The sequence below is a fragment of the Marmota flaviventris genome, chromosome 1 (genome assembly GCF_047511675.1).
Source record: "Marmota flaviventris isolate mMarFla1 chromosome 1, mMarFla1.hap1, whole genome shotgun sequence".
In the NCBI taxonomy this organism is placed as follows: Eukaryota; Metazoa; Chordata; class Mammalia; order Rodentia; family Sciuridae; genus Marmota; species Marmota flaviventris.
In genome coordinates, this window is record NC_092498.1 from 105,571,006 (window position 1) to 105,594,439 (window position 23,434).

Below are 23,434 nucleotides of genomic sequence, written 5' to 3' on the forward strand. Positions count from 1 at the left end.
TATGGGGTGAAGATGGGAGTTCATAACCCACTTGAATCAAAGTGTGGAATATGATATGTCAAGAAATTTGTAATGTTTTGAACAACCAACAATAAAAAATTAAAAAAAAATAATGAGATAAAAAAAAAAAGACTGTGGAACCAACCCAGATGACCTTCAATAGACGAATGGATTAAAAAAATGTGGCATTTATACACAATGGAGTATTACTCTGCATTAAAAAAGACAAAATCATAGAATTTGCAGGGTAATGGATGGCACTAGAGCAGATTATGCTAAGTGAAGCTAGCCAATCCCTATAAAACAAATGCCAAATGTCTTCTTTGATATAAGGAGAGTAACTAAGAACAGAGTAGGGACGAAGAGCATGAGAAGAAGATTAACATTAAACAGAGATGAGAGGTGGGAGGGAAAGGGAGAGAAAAGGAAAATTGCATGGAAATGGAAGGAGACCCTCAGGGTTATACAAAAGAACATACAAGAGGAAATGAGGGGAAAGGGAAAAATAATACAAGGGGGAGAAATGAAGGTCAGTAGAGGGGGTAGAGAGAGAAGAGGGGAGGGGAGGGGAGGGGAGGGTGGATAGTAGAGGATAGGAAAGGTAGCAGAACATGACAGTCACTAGTATGGCAATTATGTAAATCAATGGATGTGTAATTGATGTGATTCTGCAATCTGTATATGGGCTAAAAATGGAAGTTCATAACCCACTTGAAGCAAATTGTGAAAGATGATATATCAAGAATTATGTAATGTTTTGAACAACCAACAATAAAAAAAAAAGAATATTTTTGCTTTTTATTCTCTCCAAATCCAGACCCTCTTTATTTATAGTTGGTGGTTGTGTCCTTGCATTTAGGTGCTCAGGGGCCACTCATTCATGTGTTTCTGTTTCACATTGTTTTGATTGTTTTTCCTGCACCAGGCATGCTTGAATGGTGACTTCTGGAGTTTTCATTGTTTGACATGTTTTTTTTTTTTTTTTTTTTTTGCCAGGCACAAGCATGCAAGTGAATTGTATCTGTCTCTTTGGGGAATGAGCTTCTTTCCAGGAGGGAAAGGAACTGATATTGCAGGGAGGTGTGAAGGATAGTCTGTTACCTGAAAAACTCACTGGATGCTGGTGGTGGCTGATGACCTATCAAATGATAACATTAACCTTTCAGTAATTAATGACCAGCCAGCCTTTTCCTTCAGACTCTCGGCTATATTAGTAAGACATAGATGATATGATTTTCACAGTCCTTCCGGTCGAAAAATGGAAAATTTGCATATGAGTATTCTTAATGTATGATTCATTACACTGTAGAATGTCTCTCATACAAACTTTCCATGAGTTATGAGTCCTTTCACTCACATTTTGAATGTTTAGTTTATTCAATTCAAACACTCTTTAGAACATATACACTTCTCATACAAAGACCAGATACTTTGCCTCTCTTGTTCCCCCCCCCCCATACATTCTGTTCTGCTTGGAATTTTGCATGTGAATATCTTCTGAGTGATTTTCTTTTCTTATTTCTGCTTAGTTACTTTCTGAGGAGACATTGCTCAGGACTCCTGCGATGAAAGGTCTACTTTGAGGTGGCATAATATGTTCCTAAAAGCAGATTAACTTCCTATTTCACTCATTAGACATTATCACTACCTGATGTAGGGACCAGCAGGGAAGGAAATCCAACAACTTATTTTCAGAACACAGTCCAATTTTAGAAAACTGTTCTTTAGAGGAAAAAAGAAAAAGCAAGAAAAGCTCTTTCATTGAATGAGGCCAAATCCTACATGCTAATTTTAAGTTCACCAGACAGTATGCATTGCTTAAAGAATTTAGAAAAGCACTCTCAAGTAAAGTCAGTATAGAGAAGAACTGATACAGGGTCTCAAGAACGTGTTAAGCCTGTTTCCTTGAAACTCTGTGAATCAATCATTTATTGCCAAAATGATTCTATAAACAGCCACAAACCATCAGCAGCATACTTGTGCTTATTGGGTTGGGCTGCTGTGAGCTCTCTTGGCAGGGCCTTGGAGTCCCAGCTGTGAGATAATCCTTAGCTGGTCTCTGGTTCTGCTTCCTGACACTCTTCTTCAGTCTGTCACTGTCACCCTAACCTCTACTCCCTGCCAAATGCTTTCTCTCCATCTCCCTCCAGGACTACACATGAAGAGGATATTTGTAACTATACCTTTGAGCAAGGTTTCAACTTGCCTGTAGGAAGCTGGACTCTAGGGCCTGTTTGCCTTTTACTTTGAGTCTAGCCTGATGGTATTTTTTTGTTGGGTCAGGGGTATTACTCCCTGCAGAACACTCTAGGCCTCTTATATTTATTTAATTCAGGTCCACAAGCCACTTCCTTTATTCTTGTTGAAACAGGCTGCTCTTTCTAAAATGAAATTGGGCAATATCAGGGTACTAGGGAGCAATACCTCCTAAATTCCATGCCCTTTTGGCCCCCTGACATGGTCGTTAAGCACCATTTATTCTTTTATGGTCTTAAACAAAGTCCTCACAGCCATACCCTTAATCTTTATTCTGAAGCCATATATTTCAACATTTTGCCTAGAAATCTCCAATCCAGTTTTTTGGGGGCATAATTTCTATCTCCTATTTTCAAAGTTTTCATAGGTGACAATTTTACCAAATGCTTTGATACTATATAACAGGGACCACTGTAGGCTTTTACTGTCATTTATTTGAAAAAGTTTTATTGCCACTTGTTTTCCAATCATTCCTATAGGTTTTCTCATCTATTTCCAAACTCCTTTAAGTGTTTTTATTTTTTAATTTTTTAAAAAATTTTTTGGTCCTGGCAATTGAACCTAGGAGCACTTTACCATTGAGCTACTCCAACAGTTCTTTTTTGTTGTTTTATTTTGAATCAGTGTCTCACTCAGTTACCTGGATTGACCTCAGTTACCTGGATTGACCTGGATTTGTGATCCTCCTGCCTCATTCTCTTGAGTCACTGGCATTACAATTTGCTGGGACTATAGATGTAGGCCACCTGTCCTGGCCTCTATGTATCTTTTCGTCACTTTCTGTTGTTTTTGTTATAACAATATCCCTCCCAGTGCTAATTATTCTATCAGTTATCTTTTCTCACAATAATGCTGTATAACAATAATTACCAACTTCATAGACCTCGACAATAGACATTGATTAGCTGATGGGTCTGGGAGATTCTTCTCCTTTAGGCCAGGTGGGACTGTTCCTGTCTAGGAATGAGCGTATGTGTGTGTGTGGTTGGCTGGCTGTTGGCTTGAGCTGCAATGATGGTTGGTGTTGTAATTTAAAATCTTTAAGATGGAGAGCATCCCTTTCACGATTAGAGGAGACATAGGATGAAAAACAGGTATTTTATTATTTGCAGGCCATAGGACACATGCATAGAGATGAGGGAGTGAAGAGGTAGGGCAGGGGCCTGGGCCAGTGCCTTTGTTGGGTCTGGAATATTACCCAAACAGGTTTCCTACAGGGGGGATATAACTGGTGGGTTCAAAGCAAGCAGGCACAAGTTCTAGGAGGTCACCCTGAAAACTGGTCACTGTGGCATATTTGCACCATTCGCAGGGGGATATGCGAATAAGGGGCTCAGTTAGGTATGCTGTATCTCCTTGATTTGTTTTGTTCCATAGGGAAATAGTCACCAGGAGGAAGATATTTAAGGTAGACTTCTGAATAACCTGTGTTGAGAAAGTGAGAGGAGGTACAGAACAGAAAACAGTGTTGAAATTGACAGAGCCTTCCTTCTGGCCTGAAAGTGAGGCTACATAAAATTATAGAAATGAACTAGAGAGTGTGTGGGGTGCTCAGCCATGCCTCTGTGTCTTACCTCCAGTGGGTCAGCCAGCCATGCTCCGTAGCAGAGGCACAGAAAAGTTTAAAGGAACAGACCTGTGCTTTTAGAGCTCGGCCAGTATCTGTGGATCAAAGCCCCTTGTGGGGCTGAACACAGAGTCAAGAATGGGAAGTTATGAAAGTCACATGGCAGAGGGCAGATTAATGAATGGTAAGGAACTGGGGCCATTAAACCATCAACACAAGCCTCAGATCCCAGAGAGGGTGAGGCAAGAAAGGCCTAGAAGGCAGGTTCTGGTCTCCCCAGTTCTACTCCACCAAAGAATACTTTAGATACTACACTTTAGATACTATACCATTGTATTGTGTTATTTTTTAAGTGTAAACAAATTACTCTGATTTTAAAATAAAGATTAAAACAAACAAATGAAACAAAATTTGAAAGCCCATGATCCAAGGTAAAAGACTACCATTGTCTCTGCTATTTCTATCTCCAATTAATCAATTAAGGGACCAAAACTTGCATGGTGGAAGGTCATGGGCAGGGTAAGTGGGAGATTTCAGATCCAAAAGCAATGGGTTTTAGCTGTCCCTTGACTCTGACCAAAGTTTAATTTCTGTTGATTTGTATAATTTCCAGAAATATGGGATCTATTCAGGTGTATCTTAGGGGATGTGATGTAATGGTGAGACCCCAAGGGATGATGGTACAGAGTTGTGTGGAAGACTCTCCCCATGTTGAGTGAAAGAGGTGGACATACTTCTGAAGTGTGATGTATACTCTCAGTTCAGTATTAACTAAAGGACTCATATTTTCCTCTCCTTTGCAGAATTGTAGGTTTAAATTGCTTTAGGAATTTTGGGGGGATCTCGTACAATCCCACACTCTTTAGCCTTGAAATCTTAGAGTGTTCTGAGTTCTCTGATTAGTAGTTCTCAAGCTGTAGTCCTTCTCCTTGGAGTTTAAAAGATGATGGGCAAGGATTACTCAATGAACCTAAGAAAATATTTGAATAAGGAGATTAGCAATGTGAAAGAGATGAGCGGGTCTGTTTTATGAATTGTTTATGAAGTGGAATGACAAAGAGTTAGGGAATATTGTCTTGTATATCAGGATTTTTTTTTAATGACATGAGCAATATTTAAATTACTCAGCTCTTCCTATCAACACAATACCTATCACTCAGGATCCCACTTTAAAAATATTTGGGTTGGCAGGCAAGTGACTTGAGGACTGGTTCTTAATTTTGGAGAAACTTCTGTGGAAAACTTAGATAGTTTTTCTGTGAGTTAACTTTCTGTGGGGTAGCTTTCATTCTTCAAAATGGTTTGTTACAAAAGACAGGATTGGCTAGAGAAATGAGCTCTTCATTCACTTAAATTAAGACCCACATGCGCTGATTGATTCTTTATATTTCTTGAAGTTATCATGCTTTCCGGACCAAGCATATATTTTTCATTAAAATATTGATATCTTGAAATATAGGTAGTGATAGTTTTATCAGTATTTTTTATGATACTTATTATGCCAATTTTAATAACACCATCTTTCTTTTTTTTTTTTTCTCCGTTAACTTTCTCCTATCCAACAGGCACGTGGCTGTATTCTCCATGCTCAGCAAATGTTCAATTCGATTTATTTTGAGAAATAATGTTCCACATTCAGTTATTAATTTGAAAGTAATCATTTTTTCTGATCATCTTCCACGCTTTTAATTTGCAGGTCAAATTTCATTAGCTTACCAACTGAGAAAGAAAAAAATGATGGGCTTCAGTTCCTTTTTCCCCTGTGAGACTATAATTATAGAGCAACATTCACATTTGTTCTGGGGAAAATTAATCTATTTTTAGCTGTAAATTATATGCTTGAGATAAATATAAAATTAGCAGACTAGAATTGACTGCTCACTGTTAGCCAAGCCAGGACGTTACTTTGAGTCCTGCATTCAGGTGCTGTTGAAGCTAATTGACACATGCATTCCTGGGCCCCAGAATAGACTTAAAGAATAATTTCATTAGAGTCATTAAATTATTTCTCTTTTAGGTGTGGTATAATCAGAAGGGTTTTCACTCTCTACCCTCCTACTTAAATCATCTAAACAACATTATTTTGTGGCGACACTTACCCCCTGCTGTGGACTGGAGACAATACGGTAATGTTATTTTCATGTATTATTAGACTATTTTCCAGAGAACAATATTTTTTAAAAATGAAAGAAACAGAAAAGGTTTTGAATAGGAAAGTGAAGAGTGGGAAGGTCTGTAGCAATAGTCAACCGATGTGTAAAGATATACAAATTGCAGGCTCTCTGCTTCTGTGTGTATGTTATGAAATGTTGAACCTTCTTGAAACTGTGACCTCATCTGCAAGATGAGGTGAGCCAAAGGTGACTTGAGAGTTCTCTCTTCAAATGATTCTGTGGCTTTCACATCTTAGAGAAGCAAGGATGAATTCTCTTTTTAAAGACTATTGTATGGAATTCTGCAGTGTAGAATACTATTCACCCCTCTGTTTTATCATCAGGAAAGTGATTTATTATGGGCCCTCAACTCATCAATTATCTATGTTGATCACTGACTGATTACTTATGCTTTCTTATTTTAGTAAATGACACAGATCCATTTCTGGAATCTGGAATTAATTTATTGGTTTAAGAGAATATTGGTTTTACTTGAATAGATAAAACTGTAATTTATCAAGTTAATTCAGTTTCTTAGGAAAAAAAAACCAGGAAGGAGAGAAACAGGAAGAATAAGCAAAGATGGGCCTTATCCATTACAATTTATTCACAAAATGCATTTGTTGGAGCATTAATTCACATAGAAATCAATGGTGAAAAATTACTCTGATAGGCTTTTACTTGACTCCAACCTTATGTTTCCACATTTGTTTTCCTTGCCTGCCAATTGTGTGTGTGTGTGTGTGTGTGTGTGTGTGTGTGTGTGTCAGGAATTGAATGCAGGACCTTGCACAGGACCTAGCACTGTACAAGTGCTCTTCCACTGAGCTATGTCCCCAGTCTTTTGACAGTTTTTAAAAATAAAATAAATGTATTTTGCAGCACAATAATCATTTCATAATTATAGGAGGTAATAAAAAACAATACAAATGAATATGACTAAGAGAAGTATAAAAGTATAAAGTCATACAGAATAGGGATAGTAGAATGTCATTTTTAAGGAACAGAAATGTACTAAGAATTCCATGAGATATTTGAATACCCAACGTCTCAATTGAATTTTTATATCAATTTAGAACATAGGCAATATTTGCTTCCTTTACTGATTAGAAAACTGATGTTCAGAAAAATCACCTATCATCTATGATTCTGAAAATGTTTGACTCTAAGTCCTTGATTGGATTCTATGTCTAGCTTATAGTGAGCCTTTGCTTTTCTATTCCATAAAGAGGGAGGTTACTTCTGGTGGGCATCTTCATGAAAGGGAGTAATTTACATCGAATCTTAAAGGACAGAAGGTTGAGGTCAGCAAACCATTCTGGGTCTAAGCAAGAGAAATCATAGTGTGCATTCACCTTACCTGAGAGTCAGTTTGACCTCATTGTAAAGTTGAATAGAGAGAGATAATTGTTGATCCCTCTGGAAAGATCATTTGAGGTCAAGTTCTGCCTGACCTTGACCGCCAGGGTAAGGAGTATGAACTTTGATAGCATTAGACAGTCTTTCCCATTATTTGAGGATAAGAATGGCATGATCAAGGTAATATATTATGAACAGTGAATTGAAAGCCATAAATTAAAGGGGAGAGTTGATAGCAATCAAGTGACCTGTTGGAAGGATGCTCTTACCATTTAGAGGAATCCACACAAGGCCAGGATAAATCTGGAGGAAAAAAAATATGATAAAGTTCAAACAGATGGGAAAAAAGGTTGGACAAGAAAGGATTTAAGAATCTAAAATATAAATCTGAGCTTTTTAAATTGAATGACTTACTACTCAGTACTGATGGCATTGTTAGAAATGTCAGGAGGAAGAAACATTTTCAAGGAAGGGGCAAAATGATTTGCACGGGGTCAGAGGTGCTGGTTGATTCACACATATAGACAGAAATGTTCAATAGGACTCAGAAAACTAGAGAGAAAAGTTCAGCAGAGAAGTCCTCAGTAACCGTAGCCCCAACCTTAATAATAATTATAATAAAAGATAATGGTGGTCAATAAATGAGCTCCCACCCAGGTCAAAGATACAGAGAGAAAAGAGCCAGAGGCAGAACATAATTGGTGGAACACAGATGCTGTAGCCCTAGAGGTAGACAGATCTTGGCCCAGAGGCCAGGGAAGTGCAGAGTTTCAAGAAGTGTAGGAAAAGGGTTGAACTATTCCAGAGTCATCAGGGTGAATGGGAGTATCAGGATTTGGCTGCTCACCTGCATAGGACAAACCAAGTGAGTTATAGAAATGAAAATGATGGTAGAGGGAACACAGCAGAGAAAATAAAGGCTGTAGGAGACCAAACAGATAAACTCTGCTTTATTTGACTGTGGAAAGAAGAAGAAGAGAAATTGTGTGTGTGTGTGTGTGTGTGTGTGTGCATGCTTGCACACGTACGTGAGATAAGGAGTGATAGAAGGTTTTGGTAGGCTGATGAGATGAAGAAATATGTTTTGAACATTCAGGAATAAAAAGGAAAATTGATGGATTAAGATTTACAAAGAGGCAGAGAAAGAACGTAAGTAAAGGGGTTTATCTTGAAAAGGTGGGTGTATCTTCATGTGATACAAGGGGGAGTGAAAAGAAACCCATGCTGGAAACTTGGGAAATGAGAAAAATCGTGGAAATTTATGCCAACTTGTTTTGATCTCTATGAAAAGGAGGTAAGACTAAAGTGACAGTGGTGGACCTTGATAATTGTAAAACTTTGACAGGGAGAATGTATGAGAGAGCATATATTTATGAAATTATGTCTGAGAATCAAGGAAATGCTTATTTAAGCATACTATTCTTATTTATTTATTTATTTAGTTGTACAGAGTATTAACTTTCTGCAGCATTGGTTGTTGGCCAGCTCCCTCCTCTTCTTCCTTCCCTTGGGTGTTCAGGGGAGGGAACAGAGTAGCTGCTGTTATCCTGGTCTCATTTAAGGTGAACAGGTGGAAATGAACTTTGCTATCAGAGTTTTTCTGCTGCTAGATTAGAGATTCACAGCATTCACAGAGATGCAGATGCATTTTACAGATGAAGTAAGGAAGACTCATACATCATCAAGATATCAGGGTAGGAAGCATCAGGCCTTCATTTCCCCCATGGAAACATTAAATAAAAACACCTAGAAACTGACTAAATTAACTTTATGAGCTCTTTCAATCAAAAGTTCTACAACAAGCAATAATCCAATAAAGAAAAAGCAGAATTTTTTTTTTTTTAAATTTGTTCTTGTGTTTCCCTCCCTGGTGTGGCCTGGTATGACTTGGGGGAAGTGGTGGCCAAATCCCCAGTTTCTTTCTTTGAGCTGTGATATGTTCTGTGAAAATCATGGAATTGTAGACCAGCAGATGCTGGGGCAGAAGACTGATGACTAAGGAATGTAATAGAACCACTAAGGCCCAAGAAGAAGCAGGACCAAAACTCTAAGAGGAATTAAGGTATTTAAAGGTAGCCATGTGCATGGGGGGAATTAGTAAAAACAAATCCACAGGCCTATAGAAAACATATGTGCAGGAAAGGCCTGAGGAGACTATGAACCTTCACTCCAGGTTGGTTAGGGTTAGGGTCTTTCCCTATCCAGAGCCAATGTATTACACTGGGGAAGTGGTTATTTTGTTAGATACACAATTTTCAACAAAATTTAATAAGGTTTCTCAAAATTTGGGGTTTTGTTATCGAACAGGTGAAGTGAGGCCATTAGATAGGAAACAATTGCCTTTGAAAAGATAGTTTATCATACTCACAGATACAATAAAGGGTCATGTCACACCAATCTGGGCCACAGGTGAAAGACCATGGTTCATAAGGAGAGAGGGAATAGAAGAAAGATTTATTAGCAAGAGCATTATATATATATATATATATATATATATATATATATATATATATATATATATATTTTTATTTATTTTATTTTATATATATATATATATTTTTTTTTGTGTGGGGGTGAATGGGGCACGTTAGGGTATGCAGATCTGGGATTGGGTGGTTGTGTTAGTTTCAGCAGGCTCTAGAGTGTAGGGGCTGTCCCTGGTTGCTGGTATCTGGTCCTGGGGTGATTAGAAAGGGGAATAGTTACTCTAAATGTAAGAGGTCAGTGAAGGGTGTGGGGTGTAAAGTATGGGTTCTGAATTGGATAGTCTGCATATGAAAAAACTCTGGAAGGTAAGTTGTGTTCTATCTCTAGGAATTAACTTGCCTAGGAAAGGGGCAGTCCCTCCAGGGTCAGCAAGACCCTAAGATGTCAATAAATAAAAATTAAAGAATAAAAGCTGATTAGTACAAACAAAAAGGAAAATCCATTCAATAAAACAAAATAAATATTCAGATATCATTCCTGAAGTAACATGGGTACTGGATTTGCTTGAAAAAAAAATAGTTTTCATAAAGCCATCTTAAATATGCTCAGGGAGCTAAGGAAAAACACAGTGAGCCAACAGATATCAGAAAAACAATATATGAATAAAATGAGAATTTCGGTAAAAACGGAGGAATTGTAAAAACAACAGAAAATCTTGAGCAGAAATACATAACTGAATTGAAAAGGGGTTTAATGACAGACTGAGAGAGGCAGAGGGAAAAAAATGGACTTTGAAGTTGGGTCATTTGATACTGAGTTGAGTCTGAGGAGCAAAAAGAAAAGGGGGAAAAAAAGAGTCAAAAGTAAATACGACCAAAGAAACTTATAGGACAACCTCTAATAGACCAACACAATTCCATCAAGGAAATTTTTATAGCAAAAACAAAAGAAGAGGGAAATTAATTTAAAAAACAAGATTCAAAAACTTTCCAAATTTGAGGAAAGACATGAATATACAGATACAACAAGCTTCATGACCTGAACTCAAAGCAGGACAGAACCAAAAGACACATACCAAGACATTACAATCAAGCTGCCAGAAGCCAAGGAGAGTATCCTGGAAGGAGCAAAATTAACTAATCATATATCAGGAATCTTCATCACTGTTATTAGTACATTTCTCAACAGAAACATTGCAGATCAGGCATTGGGATGATACATTTTCAGTACTGACATGTCAAGGAAATTAAACAAGAACTCAGTGTCTGGCAAAACTGTTTTAAAAATGAGAAGGAAATTTATACATTTCCAGATAAATAAAAAGTTGAGGAAGTTCATTACTACCATGCCTTCCTATAAGAAATGCTAAATTGGAGTCCTTTAAGTTGAAATAAAGGAATGGTAGATAGTAACCCAGTCATATGAAAGTGTGAAGTTTCTCAGTAAAGCTAAACACATGCATAAATATAAAAACTAGTATTATAAATTTGACTTATAACTCTGCTTTTTATTCTACAAGATTTAAAGTCAATAGCATAAAATATAAGTCTGTGCTACACAACATATTAAGATGTAAATTGTACACGAGGAATATAAAATATATGTGTGGGTGAGTGGAGCTATAAAGGAATAGATTTTTTATATGTGATTGAAATTAAGTCAGAATAATTTTCAAATTGCTACAACTTTATGATGTGATAAATAATTCCCATGGTAACCACAAAGGAAATATCTGTACTATATACACAAAAGGCAATGAAAAGAGAACAAAAACTTGTCACCATAAAACAATCAACTATTCAAAAAGGAAGGCATTAAGGGTACAAAGAGGCACAAAATCTCTGTACCACATATAGGTAACGAATAGGAAAATGGCAACAGAAAGTACTTGCCTCATAGTAATTACTTTAAATTTAAATACATTCAACTTGCTTGTCAAAAGACATAGATTGACAGAATGGATAAAAATAAAGATGATCCAGCTTCATCCTGTCTACCAGAAACTCAGTTTAGATCTAAGGACATTTATAGATTTACTGTAAGGATGGGGGAAAAAATTACATGCAAATAGTAACCAAAAAGAGTAGCAGCAGCTATACAAATATCAGATAAGATGAATTATAAATTAAAAATATTGTTTCAGAGATAAAGAAAGGCATTGTGTAATGGTAAGAAGGTCAATGTACCAAGATGATGTAACAGTGATAAAGAAATTCCAAATACCAGAGGTCCTAGATATAGGAAGCAGACATGCACAGAATTAAAGGAAGAAACAGCTCAACAATAATATTAGGATACATTAATACCCTACTTTCAATAATAGACAGAATTACCAGGCAGAAGATCAGTAAGGAAATAGAGGACTTGGACCACTGGGGCCAACTGGACCTTGATAGGTCCAATAGCAAAGTACACATTTTTTTCCAGTGCTTATGGAACATTCTCCAGGGCCAACCATATTTTAGTTCACAAATAAGTATTAATAAATGCAGGAGGATTGAAATAAGGCAAAGTATCTTTTTTGATTACAGTGGAATGAAACTAGCAATACTAGCAGAAGAAAAAGTAGAAAAATTGCATAACATTCAGGAATCAATCAATAAATACACTCTTATACAACCAGTGAATTAATGAACATATCCCAAGGGAGATTATAAAATCCCTCAAGACAAATGAGAACATAGTAGATAAGAACCTATGGGATGAAACAAAAGCAGAACAATGAGGGAAAATTTATAGCTGCACATTATTATCTTAAAAAGGAGTAAGGTCTCAAGCTGGCATGGTAGCATGGCTGCAATTCCAGCAACTCAGAAGGCTGAGGCAGGAGAATTGCAAGTTCAAGGTCAGCCTCAGCATTTTAGCCAGGCCCTAAGCAACTTAGCTAGACCCTGTTTCAAAAAATTAATTCATTTAATTTTTAAAATGGGTTTGGGGATGTGGCTTAGTGGTTAAGTGCCCCTAGATTCAATCACTGGTACCAATAGCAAAGAAAGAAAGAAGGGGAGACCAATAGAGGGGGGGGAGGAGAGGGGGAGGGGGGAGGGGGAGGGAAAGAATGCAGAGAAACTACATCTTAAAGAAATAAAGGTCTCAAATTTATCACCTAAGTTTACATCTTCAGAAACTATAAACAATGTAGGAATTAAGCCTAACACACTTAAGTTGCAAGGTAATAATAAAGCTTAGAGCAGAGATAAACAAAATAGAGAAAAGAAAAATGACATATAATCATCAAAATCAAGAGTTGGTAAATTGAAAGAAAAAAAAATGACAGATTGGCTAAAGAAGAAAAATGGTTTAAAATAACTAAATCAGAAATAAAAGGAGGAAAATTACTACTTATTATTTTACATAAATCAAGAGGATTTCACAAGCGTTATCAACAATTGTACACCAACTAATTAGATAACCTAGATGAAATGGATAGATTGCCAGAAATGCACACCCTACATGAATGAAGCATGAAGTATTTGAAAGTATAAATAGACTCCACAGTTACAGTGTAATGGTATAATAATGATGTAATTTTCTGCATAGAGTGACATGAGAACTCAGGTGACTGCCACTGTCTAGTCTGGGGTAAGCAGAGTCGTTGTGGAGAACAGGATCTTTCATTCATGTCTTAAAGGATTAGTGGGATTCAGGCAATTTGCTTAGAAAGAAGGTGTGGGGATGGGAGGAGACTAAGTGGGAGGTAGATGCTGTAGAAAGGCATTCCAGGCAGGGGAAACACATCTGAGAAGCCTTTGGATTGGGGCATAAGATATGCCGCCATCAGCATCTGCAGGTGGTCCAGGCAGGGAAGTGACAGGAGAGCCAGGACTGTGGGCTGAAGCTCCTCTTCAGCCATAGAGATGAAGACTTTATCACAAGAGCAGAGAAGGGTTCTGTTGTATCAGCATAAGTAGGTTTATATTTTGAGGAGAAGGATGAAGAAGATTCAGTAATGCATGACCTTTGGTTTATGAAATGCAAACCACTGGTTACAGTAATTGGAATTCCCCCTCCCAAATGATAGAATGGTGCTACCACCAATATATATTTTAATTCACAGGAGCTTCCACTAAACAAATAAGACTAAAGTTTGACTCTGGGTATAAGCCATGATCCCAAGCCTTGCACTTGCTTGAATCCCTGTCTGGGAACACCTGAGCAATGTTGACTTAGGTGCTGACCTCACTAGGTTGGATCCCATCTGCAATGCTTCCCAAGTTACCAGATGTTTCTAATGATGCTTATCTCAGAAGCATCTACTGAAACAAGTGGGGTTTGTCATTTGTTGAAAGTTGCTTTGACTTAAAAAATACATTTATTTTCAGTTAATAGAAATTTCTTTAAAGGTATTTTACTTGCTTTTGTCAAAATTTCAATTCTAATTCTACTTACTTACGCAGTCAGCATGGGAAAGGAAGGTTTGTGCAATGAATTGGGAACATAGGAGACAAAGCACCATAGGAGGGTGTTTTGTGAGTTATTAGTCAAAACATTTATTAATAGTAGGGCTCTGAACAGAAATAGTTCATCACATTCTTTGATGTTTGCCTGTGCATGTGAGAAATGGACAGAGCTGTAAGTCAGCCTAATAACTATAATGAAACCAAAGTTTACCCTGATAAGGAACTTGAGAACACAAGCTGTGTCTTCCTTGTGGTTTTGGCCCCAGCAGCTCTAGAGCATGGGACTATGGAGGCATCCCAGCTATCAGAGCTGAATGCATGGGTGGGTGTGTTACACAGATAACACATGACACTTACCTTCTGATGGCCCTGTGATGGAATCTCAGCAGATGAAGATATTCCTTTTTGGAGATGAAGGAACTTTCTGAATCCAAATGCTGGCCACTTAAAAAAAAAAAAAAAAAGACAGATTCATGAGAACCCAGGCTGGTCTCTCTTTTTATCTCAGTGATCTTGCTACCTGGGTCCCCAATTTTAAGCATGAAACTCAATGAAAAACGTACATATTATAGATCATTCCAATGGAGTTGATTGCTGTAATCTTGGAAAGCTGGTAATGGCCAAGGCTAAGAAGATGCAATTTGCAAAGTGAATTAATCCTCCAAGGTGGGCTATTTCTTCTTGCAGAAGTATGAGTGCAATTGGAATGTTCTGCTCTGGCTACAACAGATGCCAAAATTTTTTTGGGGTGATGGAAGAAGAACTTTGCAAAAATACCACCTGGAACCTAAGGGAAAGACAAGATTTGAGAGTGCACAGTCAGATAAAGGAACACATTTCCATATCAGAGGTTTTATCCCCTCTTTTATGCTCATGTCAAAATTTAATCATACTTGCTATAATAATTTATGTCAGAATCCCAAGGGAACTTAAAAGTCAGCTGAGGTCAAACTCCTAATCTTAACTTTGCTTTTTCTTGTATATCCCATAATAAATCAGCAAATCTTCTCCCTTCTGCCCTTGAAATTCTGTAGGTACATGTTTTCGATACTTTTACTACTAATCTTACCTTGTCCTAAGTGCTGTCTGCTTTTATCTGAATGCTCGCACCAGCTTATATTGGGGCTCCCTGTAGCTGCCCATGCCCTGCTCTCATTGTCTTATCTCTCCTTAAGTGTCCATCTCACCCAGGGAATGTGTCCATCATATCATGGCATCCCTCTGGATGTGTTTGTTAAAATAAAACAAAATTCTTCCCTGTAATTTACAGCCCCTCTCTGGTCTGCCTCAGCACCCTATCCCCATGTATCTCAAACCCCTTCTCTGCATCTCTGAAAAAGGTTCAGCTTGAACAACACTGGACTCTTTGCTATCTCCCATCTGTGAATCTCAAATCACAGTTCCCTTTATCAAGAATTTTCTCTCCTCCATATATATAGGGCTTGCTCACTCACACTCTTTTAGGTTCTCCCAGTGATGTTCAATTCTTTGTCTTCCTCTCAAATATTGAAAAAAAAAAAAGAAACAAAAAAATAAATCTAACACTGCATGCCTATCACAAGTCACCTCACTTAACCCTTCAATCATACACCATCTGTCCAAGTTCTTTCTTCTTCTGGTTCCTCTCTTCTGAAAGCATTTTTTTTTTTTTTGGTTGAAATTCCACTTATATTGATTCAGCAATAAAATATAATCAAGATGTTGACATTTTGCTGGCAAAGTGTTTCTAAAATGTTAAAATTGTCCTTCTTGCCCAACACTCAGGACTTTTAGTGCCTCACATATACATTCTTGATAAAACCTCTGCTTCTAAATGGGCATGCACCGCCTCCTGCCAACCTATCATTTCAGCCTCATTTCTTTTTATGCTCTCATTGCTGTTACCCTGGCGTGGCCAGGCCTTTACCTCCAATGAACTGCTATCCCTGGGGGCCTGAGAATCTGCAGAGTCTCTATCAAGACTGCCTCTCTCTTGCCACGCTCAGTGGTGCATGCCTATAATCCCAGACTTGGGAAGCAGGAGGACCGCCAGTTCAAAGCCAACCTCAGGAACTTAGCAAGGCCCCCAGCAAATTAGTGAGACCCTTTCTCAAAAAAAAAAAAAAAATGTGGATATGGCTCAGTGATCAAGTGCCCCTGGGTTCAATCCCCAGTACCAAAACCAAAACAAAACCCACACAAAAACCCAACCAACCAACCAATCAACCAAACAAAATACTACTTTAAGCACCTTAAGCATTTCTGCTAAACTTTAAAAAGAAAGTTTAACTAAGGTATCACCTAAATTCACTGAGATTCTTCCTTACCCAATGAGTGGCTTCATTTATATTGTTCCATAGATATTAGCTTCTAAAGTTCATTCATATAACCATGTTTTAGCAAGCATTTGTACATTATGAAAAATATTTTCAAGACAGTAGGGCATTGGAGCAGCTAGTATTTTTCATTAGCATTATTTGTTTTCATTGCTATATTTTGTGATAAGAATGTAAATACCTCACAGAAGATATTATGCCTTTGATGTTCAGAGTTTCTAAAGTATTTATCCATAGAAGATTTTAATAAATATTTTATTCAAATAAATGAGCCTTGGCACCATTATTATACAATTACTATAGTATATTCCATTACTATAATTAGATTCTATAATAAAGATAAATATACAATAAAATAAATAGTTGCTACTTTATTATTATGACTTTTTAAGTTGGCATAAATATATTGAATTGAAATTAAATAGATATAGAATAATGAACATAAGAGGACATTTATTTTAATAAGATAGAAGTCAAAACAAAGGATTAATCATCATTCCTAAGTGGATAAGAGGGATCTTCCTCCAGGAAGAGAGAACAAGAAGAAAAGAGACAGGGTATGTTTTGCCTTACCTTGGGCCCAGAGCAATGGAGTCAGTCCTATGGACTGGGATCTCTGAAACTATGAGTAGCAAATAAACTTTCTTCTTCTAAAATTATTCTTGTCAGGTCTTTTGGTTACAGAGATGAAAAAAAAACCAAAACCCTACAATAATAAAAGAGATACCCAACAGCTATTGGATATTAGGAGCTAGTCAGCCTTTATGACCTTTACTCTTATCAAAGACAGTTGGGTTGGATGCTCAGCACACCCCACTGGGCCCTACTGACTCAGTGGCTGAGGGTGGTCATAGAACCAGAGTGTGGGCTAACCCTGCCTCCCACTGCCATGTTCAGTCTAGTTGCTACCAGTTGGATGTGGAGGCTCTTATTCACATTTATCCCTGCCGATATGGGCAAGGGTCTGAGGTAAAGAGAAGTGGTGATTGGCTTCACTTAACTCTGCCTCATTAAGACTCATCACTCCTTCCTTGGTGGGATGGAGGCTCATATTACCTCTGCATCTCAGTGGAACAATCATTGTGCCAACTATCTCTGTTGGGCAGGGTATGGAATATCAGCTTCCTCATGGTACCTTCTGAAACAGCAGAGGATGGGAACAGTTTTCTCAGTCATTGGCTGGAGTAGGGAAGGTGTTGCTAAAAAGGTATTCTTCTACTAGGCCACTTTTTCCCCGTTTCTTTGACTTTCTTGGAACTTTTCTTGTCTGTGCCTATTGAAAGTTCGAATCTGGAAGTTTCTGCTCTACCTTGTCTAGGATATATGGGAAGCAATAAAGCAACTCAGGAAATTCACCACTGTGTCCTTCAAGTCTCATGGTCACAGGCCACCAGCTTTGCACCTGTGAGAAACTTTCCGTGCATGTTTGTGTGTTGTGTCCCCAGGGGTTTTGAGCTGTAAGAGTGAAGAACAGAGATTACTCCATCTTGGAGGGACTGTATTATGGTTTCTGCTTCTTACCCACAACCTTGAAAGCTTGTGGGTCATAGAATACCACTTATGGAGTATGACAGGAAAAAATAATGTACCCCAAATTCTTTACCCAGTGAAGATATTGTCCATAAAGTAAGTAGGCCATAGAGATATCTTTATTATAGAACATGGCTCAAAAGATTTAACAATAAATCTGTTATTTATTATAAATATTGTTAGCAAAGAAGACTCCTCAAAAGATAGTCATTTGTGGTTTTAACCCAAAGGAAGATCATAAAACTATTGAATTCATAGAATAAAGAAAGAACCTGGATGAAGATTTGTTCTAGTGAAGCATATTGATAATGTATATATTTCATATGTGGTAAAAAAAATAATGGAAAGTCAACATGATCCACAAAATAGAAGATGAATAACATAGCATATAGTTAATGTGGAGACATAAAGAAAATTGTGGGAAGAAATAATTAGCATCAAAATGAAAATAGAGTTTACTTCAGATGGGTTTTGAATTGGATTATAATTTATTTTGATTTTATTCTTTACCCTATTTTAAAATTTAAGACATCTTTACAGATGGCTTCTGTTATTCAATGATAGTAATAATTAATATTGATAAAAAATCAATCAATGTTTCCAGAAGAGATTAAAAAGGGGAAGAGAGGGAGAAGTCATCAAAATGCCATTCAGTGCCGCAGTCTGGCTGGGCACAAATGCCGCAGTCTGGCTGGGCACACAATCACGAGCCACCACACAGCTTGTAGATTCAAACAGCAACTCTTTATTCCCGAACTCACACCAGCCGTCTACAAACACGTTCTGGGGAAATCCACGTTCTCTGCCCAAAATCCACGTTCTCTGCCCAAATCCACCTCCACTGGGCTTCTATCTCCAAAATATACTGTCTGAATCACGTGAGAACTCAAGGGGAACTCAGGCAGCAGGATACGCCCTATTCCCAGGAGGAATAATCTTAAACCTTAAACCTGGAACCTAAACTGGGAACGCCCTAAACACAATTATCTTAAAACCGGGAACACCCTAATCTGCCTTGGTCCTTGAGCAAGGTCACCTACATTCAATGTCGCTGCAACATGTCAGCAACATGGGGTACGCTGGCAAGGAAATTGTCATACCTACTTGGCTAATGGCTCCCAGCATCTCCCCCCTTCTGATTAATTAAACAACAAGCAATGTGGCTTAAGGACCGTGCCTGGTAGGTTGTCCAATTCAACATATGGTTCTTACCCGTCATCGGAAAACTGACCTTTAGGCGTCAGCCTCCTGTCTTAGGTTGATACCACTGCAATTGAATCATACCCGTCACTGACTACCGGTCCAGCATACAGCCATACTTGTGGATAGGTCTATGCACCAGTGGGGGGGTGAGGTTCTTTGCCTCACCTCTGTTGGCCCCCAAATTTGGCCTTGGTGCCAGTGGGGGAGTGAGGTTAATGTGGCTTATGGACCGTGCCTGGTAGGTTGTCCAATTCAACATATGGTTCTTACCCGTCATCGGAAAACTGACCTTTAGGCGTCAGCCTCCTGTCTTAGGTTGATACCACTGCAATTGGATCATACCCGTCACTGACTACCGGTCCAGCATAAGCCATTGGCCCCCAAATTTTAGACCATCACTAGCAGAAGGGAGGAGGATACAGAAATGCCATGACACCAAGCCAATTGACCGCTCCTTGGGAAAAAATTGCATCACTGGTGACACCATCAGCAAAGATATGTCAGCACTACCACAATTAACATGGGGTGCGCTGGCAAGGAAATAAAAATTGCATCACTAGTGACACCATCAGCAAAGATATGCCAGCATTACCACAATTCGCTGCACCAAACGATAGTTACATAGTCCAGGCAAGTTCTGCAAGCAGTTCAAAGCAGAGGAATCTATCAATGTCCATTTCCTCCCAAAATCCGTTTCCTCCCAAAGTAAGTTGACTCTTTGATTGAGCATTACTTGTTGAGTTCTTCACCGGCACTGGGATGGAGATAGGAATTCTGGCAATGATGCTAAAGGGACATTATCCTGAAAAGAATTATTAAATATAATGAAAAGGAAAGGTGAAAGTAAACAAACAGATCTGTTAACCTACTTTAAAAACAATCCTTAACAGCTGTTTACTTAATTTAAATTAGTAAACAAACAGATCTGTTAACCTCCTTTAAAAACAATCTTTAACAGCTGTTTACCTAATTTAAATTAAACCATTTAAATCACGTGAATAAAAAAAATAATAATAATAATTCGGATCCATTTTTTCATGAGCGCTCCTCATATAAGAAATATGGACATACGCACATACAGACATACAACACAAAACACAAGAGTGTACACAAACGTACAACACATAAGAAAATAGTAAAGGCCTTGTAGCTTTACCTAGGTGAAATCTCCATTGCAATGTTTAAAAACTCCACAGTCAAAAAATAAAACTGATCAGAAAAACATTAACCTAGGTTTGTATGAGCTCAAAAAATAAAAATAGAACCTTATGATGTGGAAAAATGCAATAATAAAATAGCTATTGAAAAAAGCATCCTGGTTAATCACTGTCGCAGATGTAAGAATGGCCAAGCTGGAGTTCTGGATATCAGCTGTTATGGATTTGAGTCAAATCATCTTCTTTTCGATCTGTAGAGACTGTTTTAGTTAATCTCTCTGGAATCCAAATGGGCTGCTGTTCTCCCTGTGGAAAAACACAAACAGACCCCCGACTCCAGACAATCACTGGGTCAGGACCTTTCCATTGTCCTGTTAGAATATCTTTCCAAAGTACTTTAGGCTTATGTACATTTTTTGGATACATATGTCTTTCTGCAGCACTAAGTCCTGATGAATCCAAATTTAAAAAGTTTAGAGTAAAAAGCGTTATTTTAAGTTTATCTTTGGGGGATATATACCCCTTTCCAATTCCCTCTTTTTGCTTAATAAGTATATGTCTGTATCTAATAGTTGTCTTAGCTTCTTGCATTTTCTATCTGAAATACCTTTACTTGACATTTTCAACCATTTTTTCTTATTTCTATCTTCTAGTTTTTTTTTTTAAGGTTTGTATATTTACCCTTAGTTGCTTATTTTCCTCCTAGTTTTTTTTTTTCTTCCTATTTTGTGGGTTTAAAATTTTTGTCTTCCTACATTTTTTTATCTTTCTACATCTTTTCTATCTTTTTTTGTTTTTAACTTTCTATACTTCTGTCTTTAAAGTTTTTCACTTTAAATTTTTAATCTTCTTTATCTAAATATCTTTTATCCTATTATCTTCCCATTTTTTTTAAAGTAATGCCTTTAAGATTAACTAGGCTTCGAATGATGCAATAAAGCAATCTTTTTTCCGCCATGAAGGTATCTCGACCACCTTCAATTTAACCTTTTAAAGTCTTTTAATTATCATCTATACTGTACTTTTAAATGTACTTTTTCACCACCTACAGCTTCACTCTTTTAAACGAGGCTTAGATTTTGTTTAAATCGCTTCAATGTTAGTTTACATGGCTGCCCTTCAACCAAAGGCTTTTTTTTTAACTCCATTGAGAAGCTTTGTCTCAATCTGCCATGTACAAATACCTTTTTCTTCTTTCTTTCTTTCTCAAGCTTTTAAATTAAGTCTAGTTTCCTCAAAATCTTTTTAAACGGCATTTTACAACTTTTTACTTTACCACACAGAGATTATCTCATCTAGAAACATTTCTTTTTCCTTTAACCTTTTATATTAAAATATATTTCCACATCTTGAATCTTTTTCTCTCTTTTTTAACCGTTAACCCTTTTTATAAATTCACATTTTGAAACAACTCTTATAAAATTTCTGATTTAGACAAATTACTCCACTTTAATAAGATGAAAGGCTTTCATGTTTTTTATGATACTATAATACTATAATTGAAACCCAACTGAAAATTTTTCTACTCTTTGTATATAAATTACACATGATAGAATCTTAACTCTTAGTAACCTTGTTTTAGCAAAGACAGAGACACAAAGCAATATTAAACCTTTTTCCATTTACCAATTTATGAAAACACACATAATGTTTAAATATATTACCTTATGGAACTTAATAAGTAAAGAGTGGTTGTTGTTTCAACATTTAGCTTTGTAAATTAATCAGAACTTTGTAGAAACCAAGATCTTAGACAAGTGTAGCAAACAGAACTAGCCCTCTCTTTCTTGTTGAAGAAAAATCTTTCTACAGGATACCATGATGGTCCCATTGATATACTTAATAACTCATCTTTAAAAAGCCATGGGCTACATTTTTGTATTGTATCAACATATGCCCTAATTGTTCTTGGTCTCACTGGGGTGCCTCCTTCCTCTAACAATTTCTCTTGCTCGGAGGCGAACAACTTCAAACCTTGAGTCAACCATTTTCCCCAGTTTGCCTGAGAAAGTTCTAGGAACAGGCAACTTGAAATAAAAACAAAATAAATCAAAACAATAACACATTGTTTTTTGAATTGGTCACCCATTCTTTCGCTCTTCCTCAGGGGTGAGAAATTTCACTTACCTTTAAGCTTCAGAAGTTCCCCGCACGGGACGCCAAATGCCACAGTCTGGCTGGGCACACAATCACGAGCCACCACACAGCTTGTAGATTCAAACAGCAACTCTTTATTCCCGAACTCACACCAGCCGTCTACAAACACGTTCTGGGGAAATCCACGTTCTCTGCCCAAAATCCACGTTCTCTGCCCAAATCCACCTCCACTGGGCTTCTATCTCCAAAATATACTGTCTGAATCACGTGAGAACTCAAGGGGAACTCAGGCAGCAGGATACGCCCTATTCCCAGGAGGAATAATCTTAAACCTTAAACCTGGAACCTAAACTGGGAACGCCCTAAACACGATTATCTTAAAACCGGGAACACCCTAATCTGCCTTGGTCCTTGAGCAAGGTCACCTACATTCAATGTCGCTGCAACATGTCAGCAACATGGGGTACGCTGGCAAGGAAATTGTCATACCTACTTGGCTAATGGCTCCCAGCAATTCAGTAAGAAGAGTTCATGTATTTCTCTAAATACTGTCTGATTGAGTTAACTTTTTAACTCATGTATCTGATGATTTCATGGCGAATTAATTGAAAGACCACAAACTTTTCCACACAATTGATGCCAACACAAGTCTTTTCTTTTGCTATAGATGTTTTATAGACATCTGGGCACTAATACTTCCAAAGATATACATTTTGTAAGAGTAATGAACCCGAAAGTGACTACTTGAATTGGAGACATGTTAAATGTCTTGCTATCATAAAAGACATTGGACAAAAGCACAGATGTGCATTTTTACAAATGACAAATATACAGAGTCTAGAAACCATAGCAGATGTAGCCATAATGAGAGTGCTAAATGAGAAAAAAACTAATTTTACACATTTATACATTACTGTGGGCCAATTCTTAGAAAGAGAAACCAGAAAATAAAAGAATATTCAAACAAAGA

General features: G+C 37.4%; 1 protein-coding gene across 1 annotated transcript in view; it reads left to right on the forward strand.

The window, feature by feature from the left end:
* The window catches only part of Abca13 (ATP binding cassette subfamily A member 13), a 437,088-nt gene that overhangs the window by 287,105 nt on the left and 126,549 nt on the right, over positions 1-23,434 (forward strand). The window contains exon 49 of the mRNA XM_071608614.1: positions 5,841-5,949. Within this exon, the coding sequence (XP_071464715.1) occupies positions 5,841-5,949 (109 nt within the window). The remainder of the gene's footprint in view (positions 1-5,840; positions 5,950-23,434) is intronic.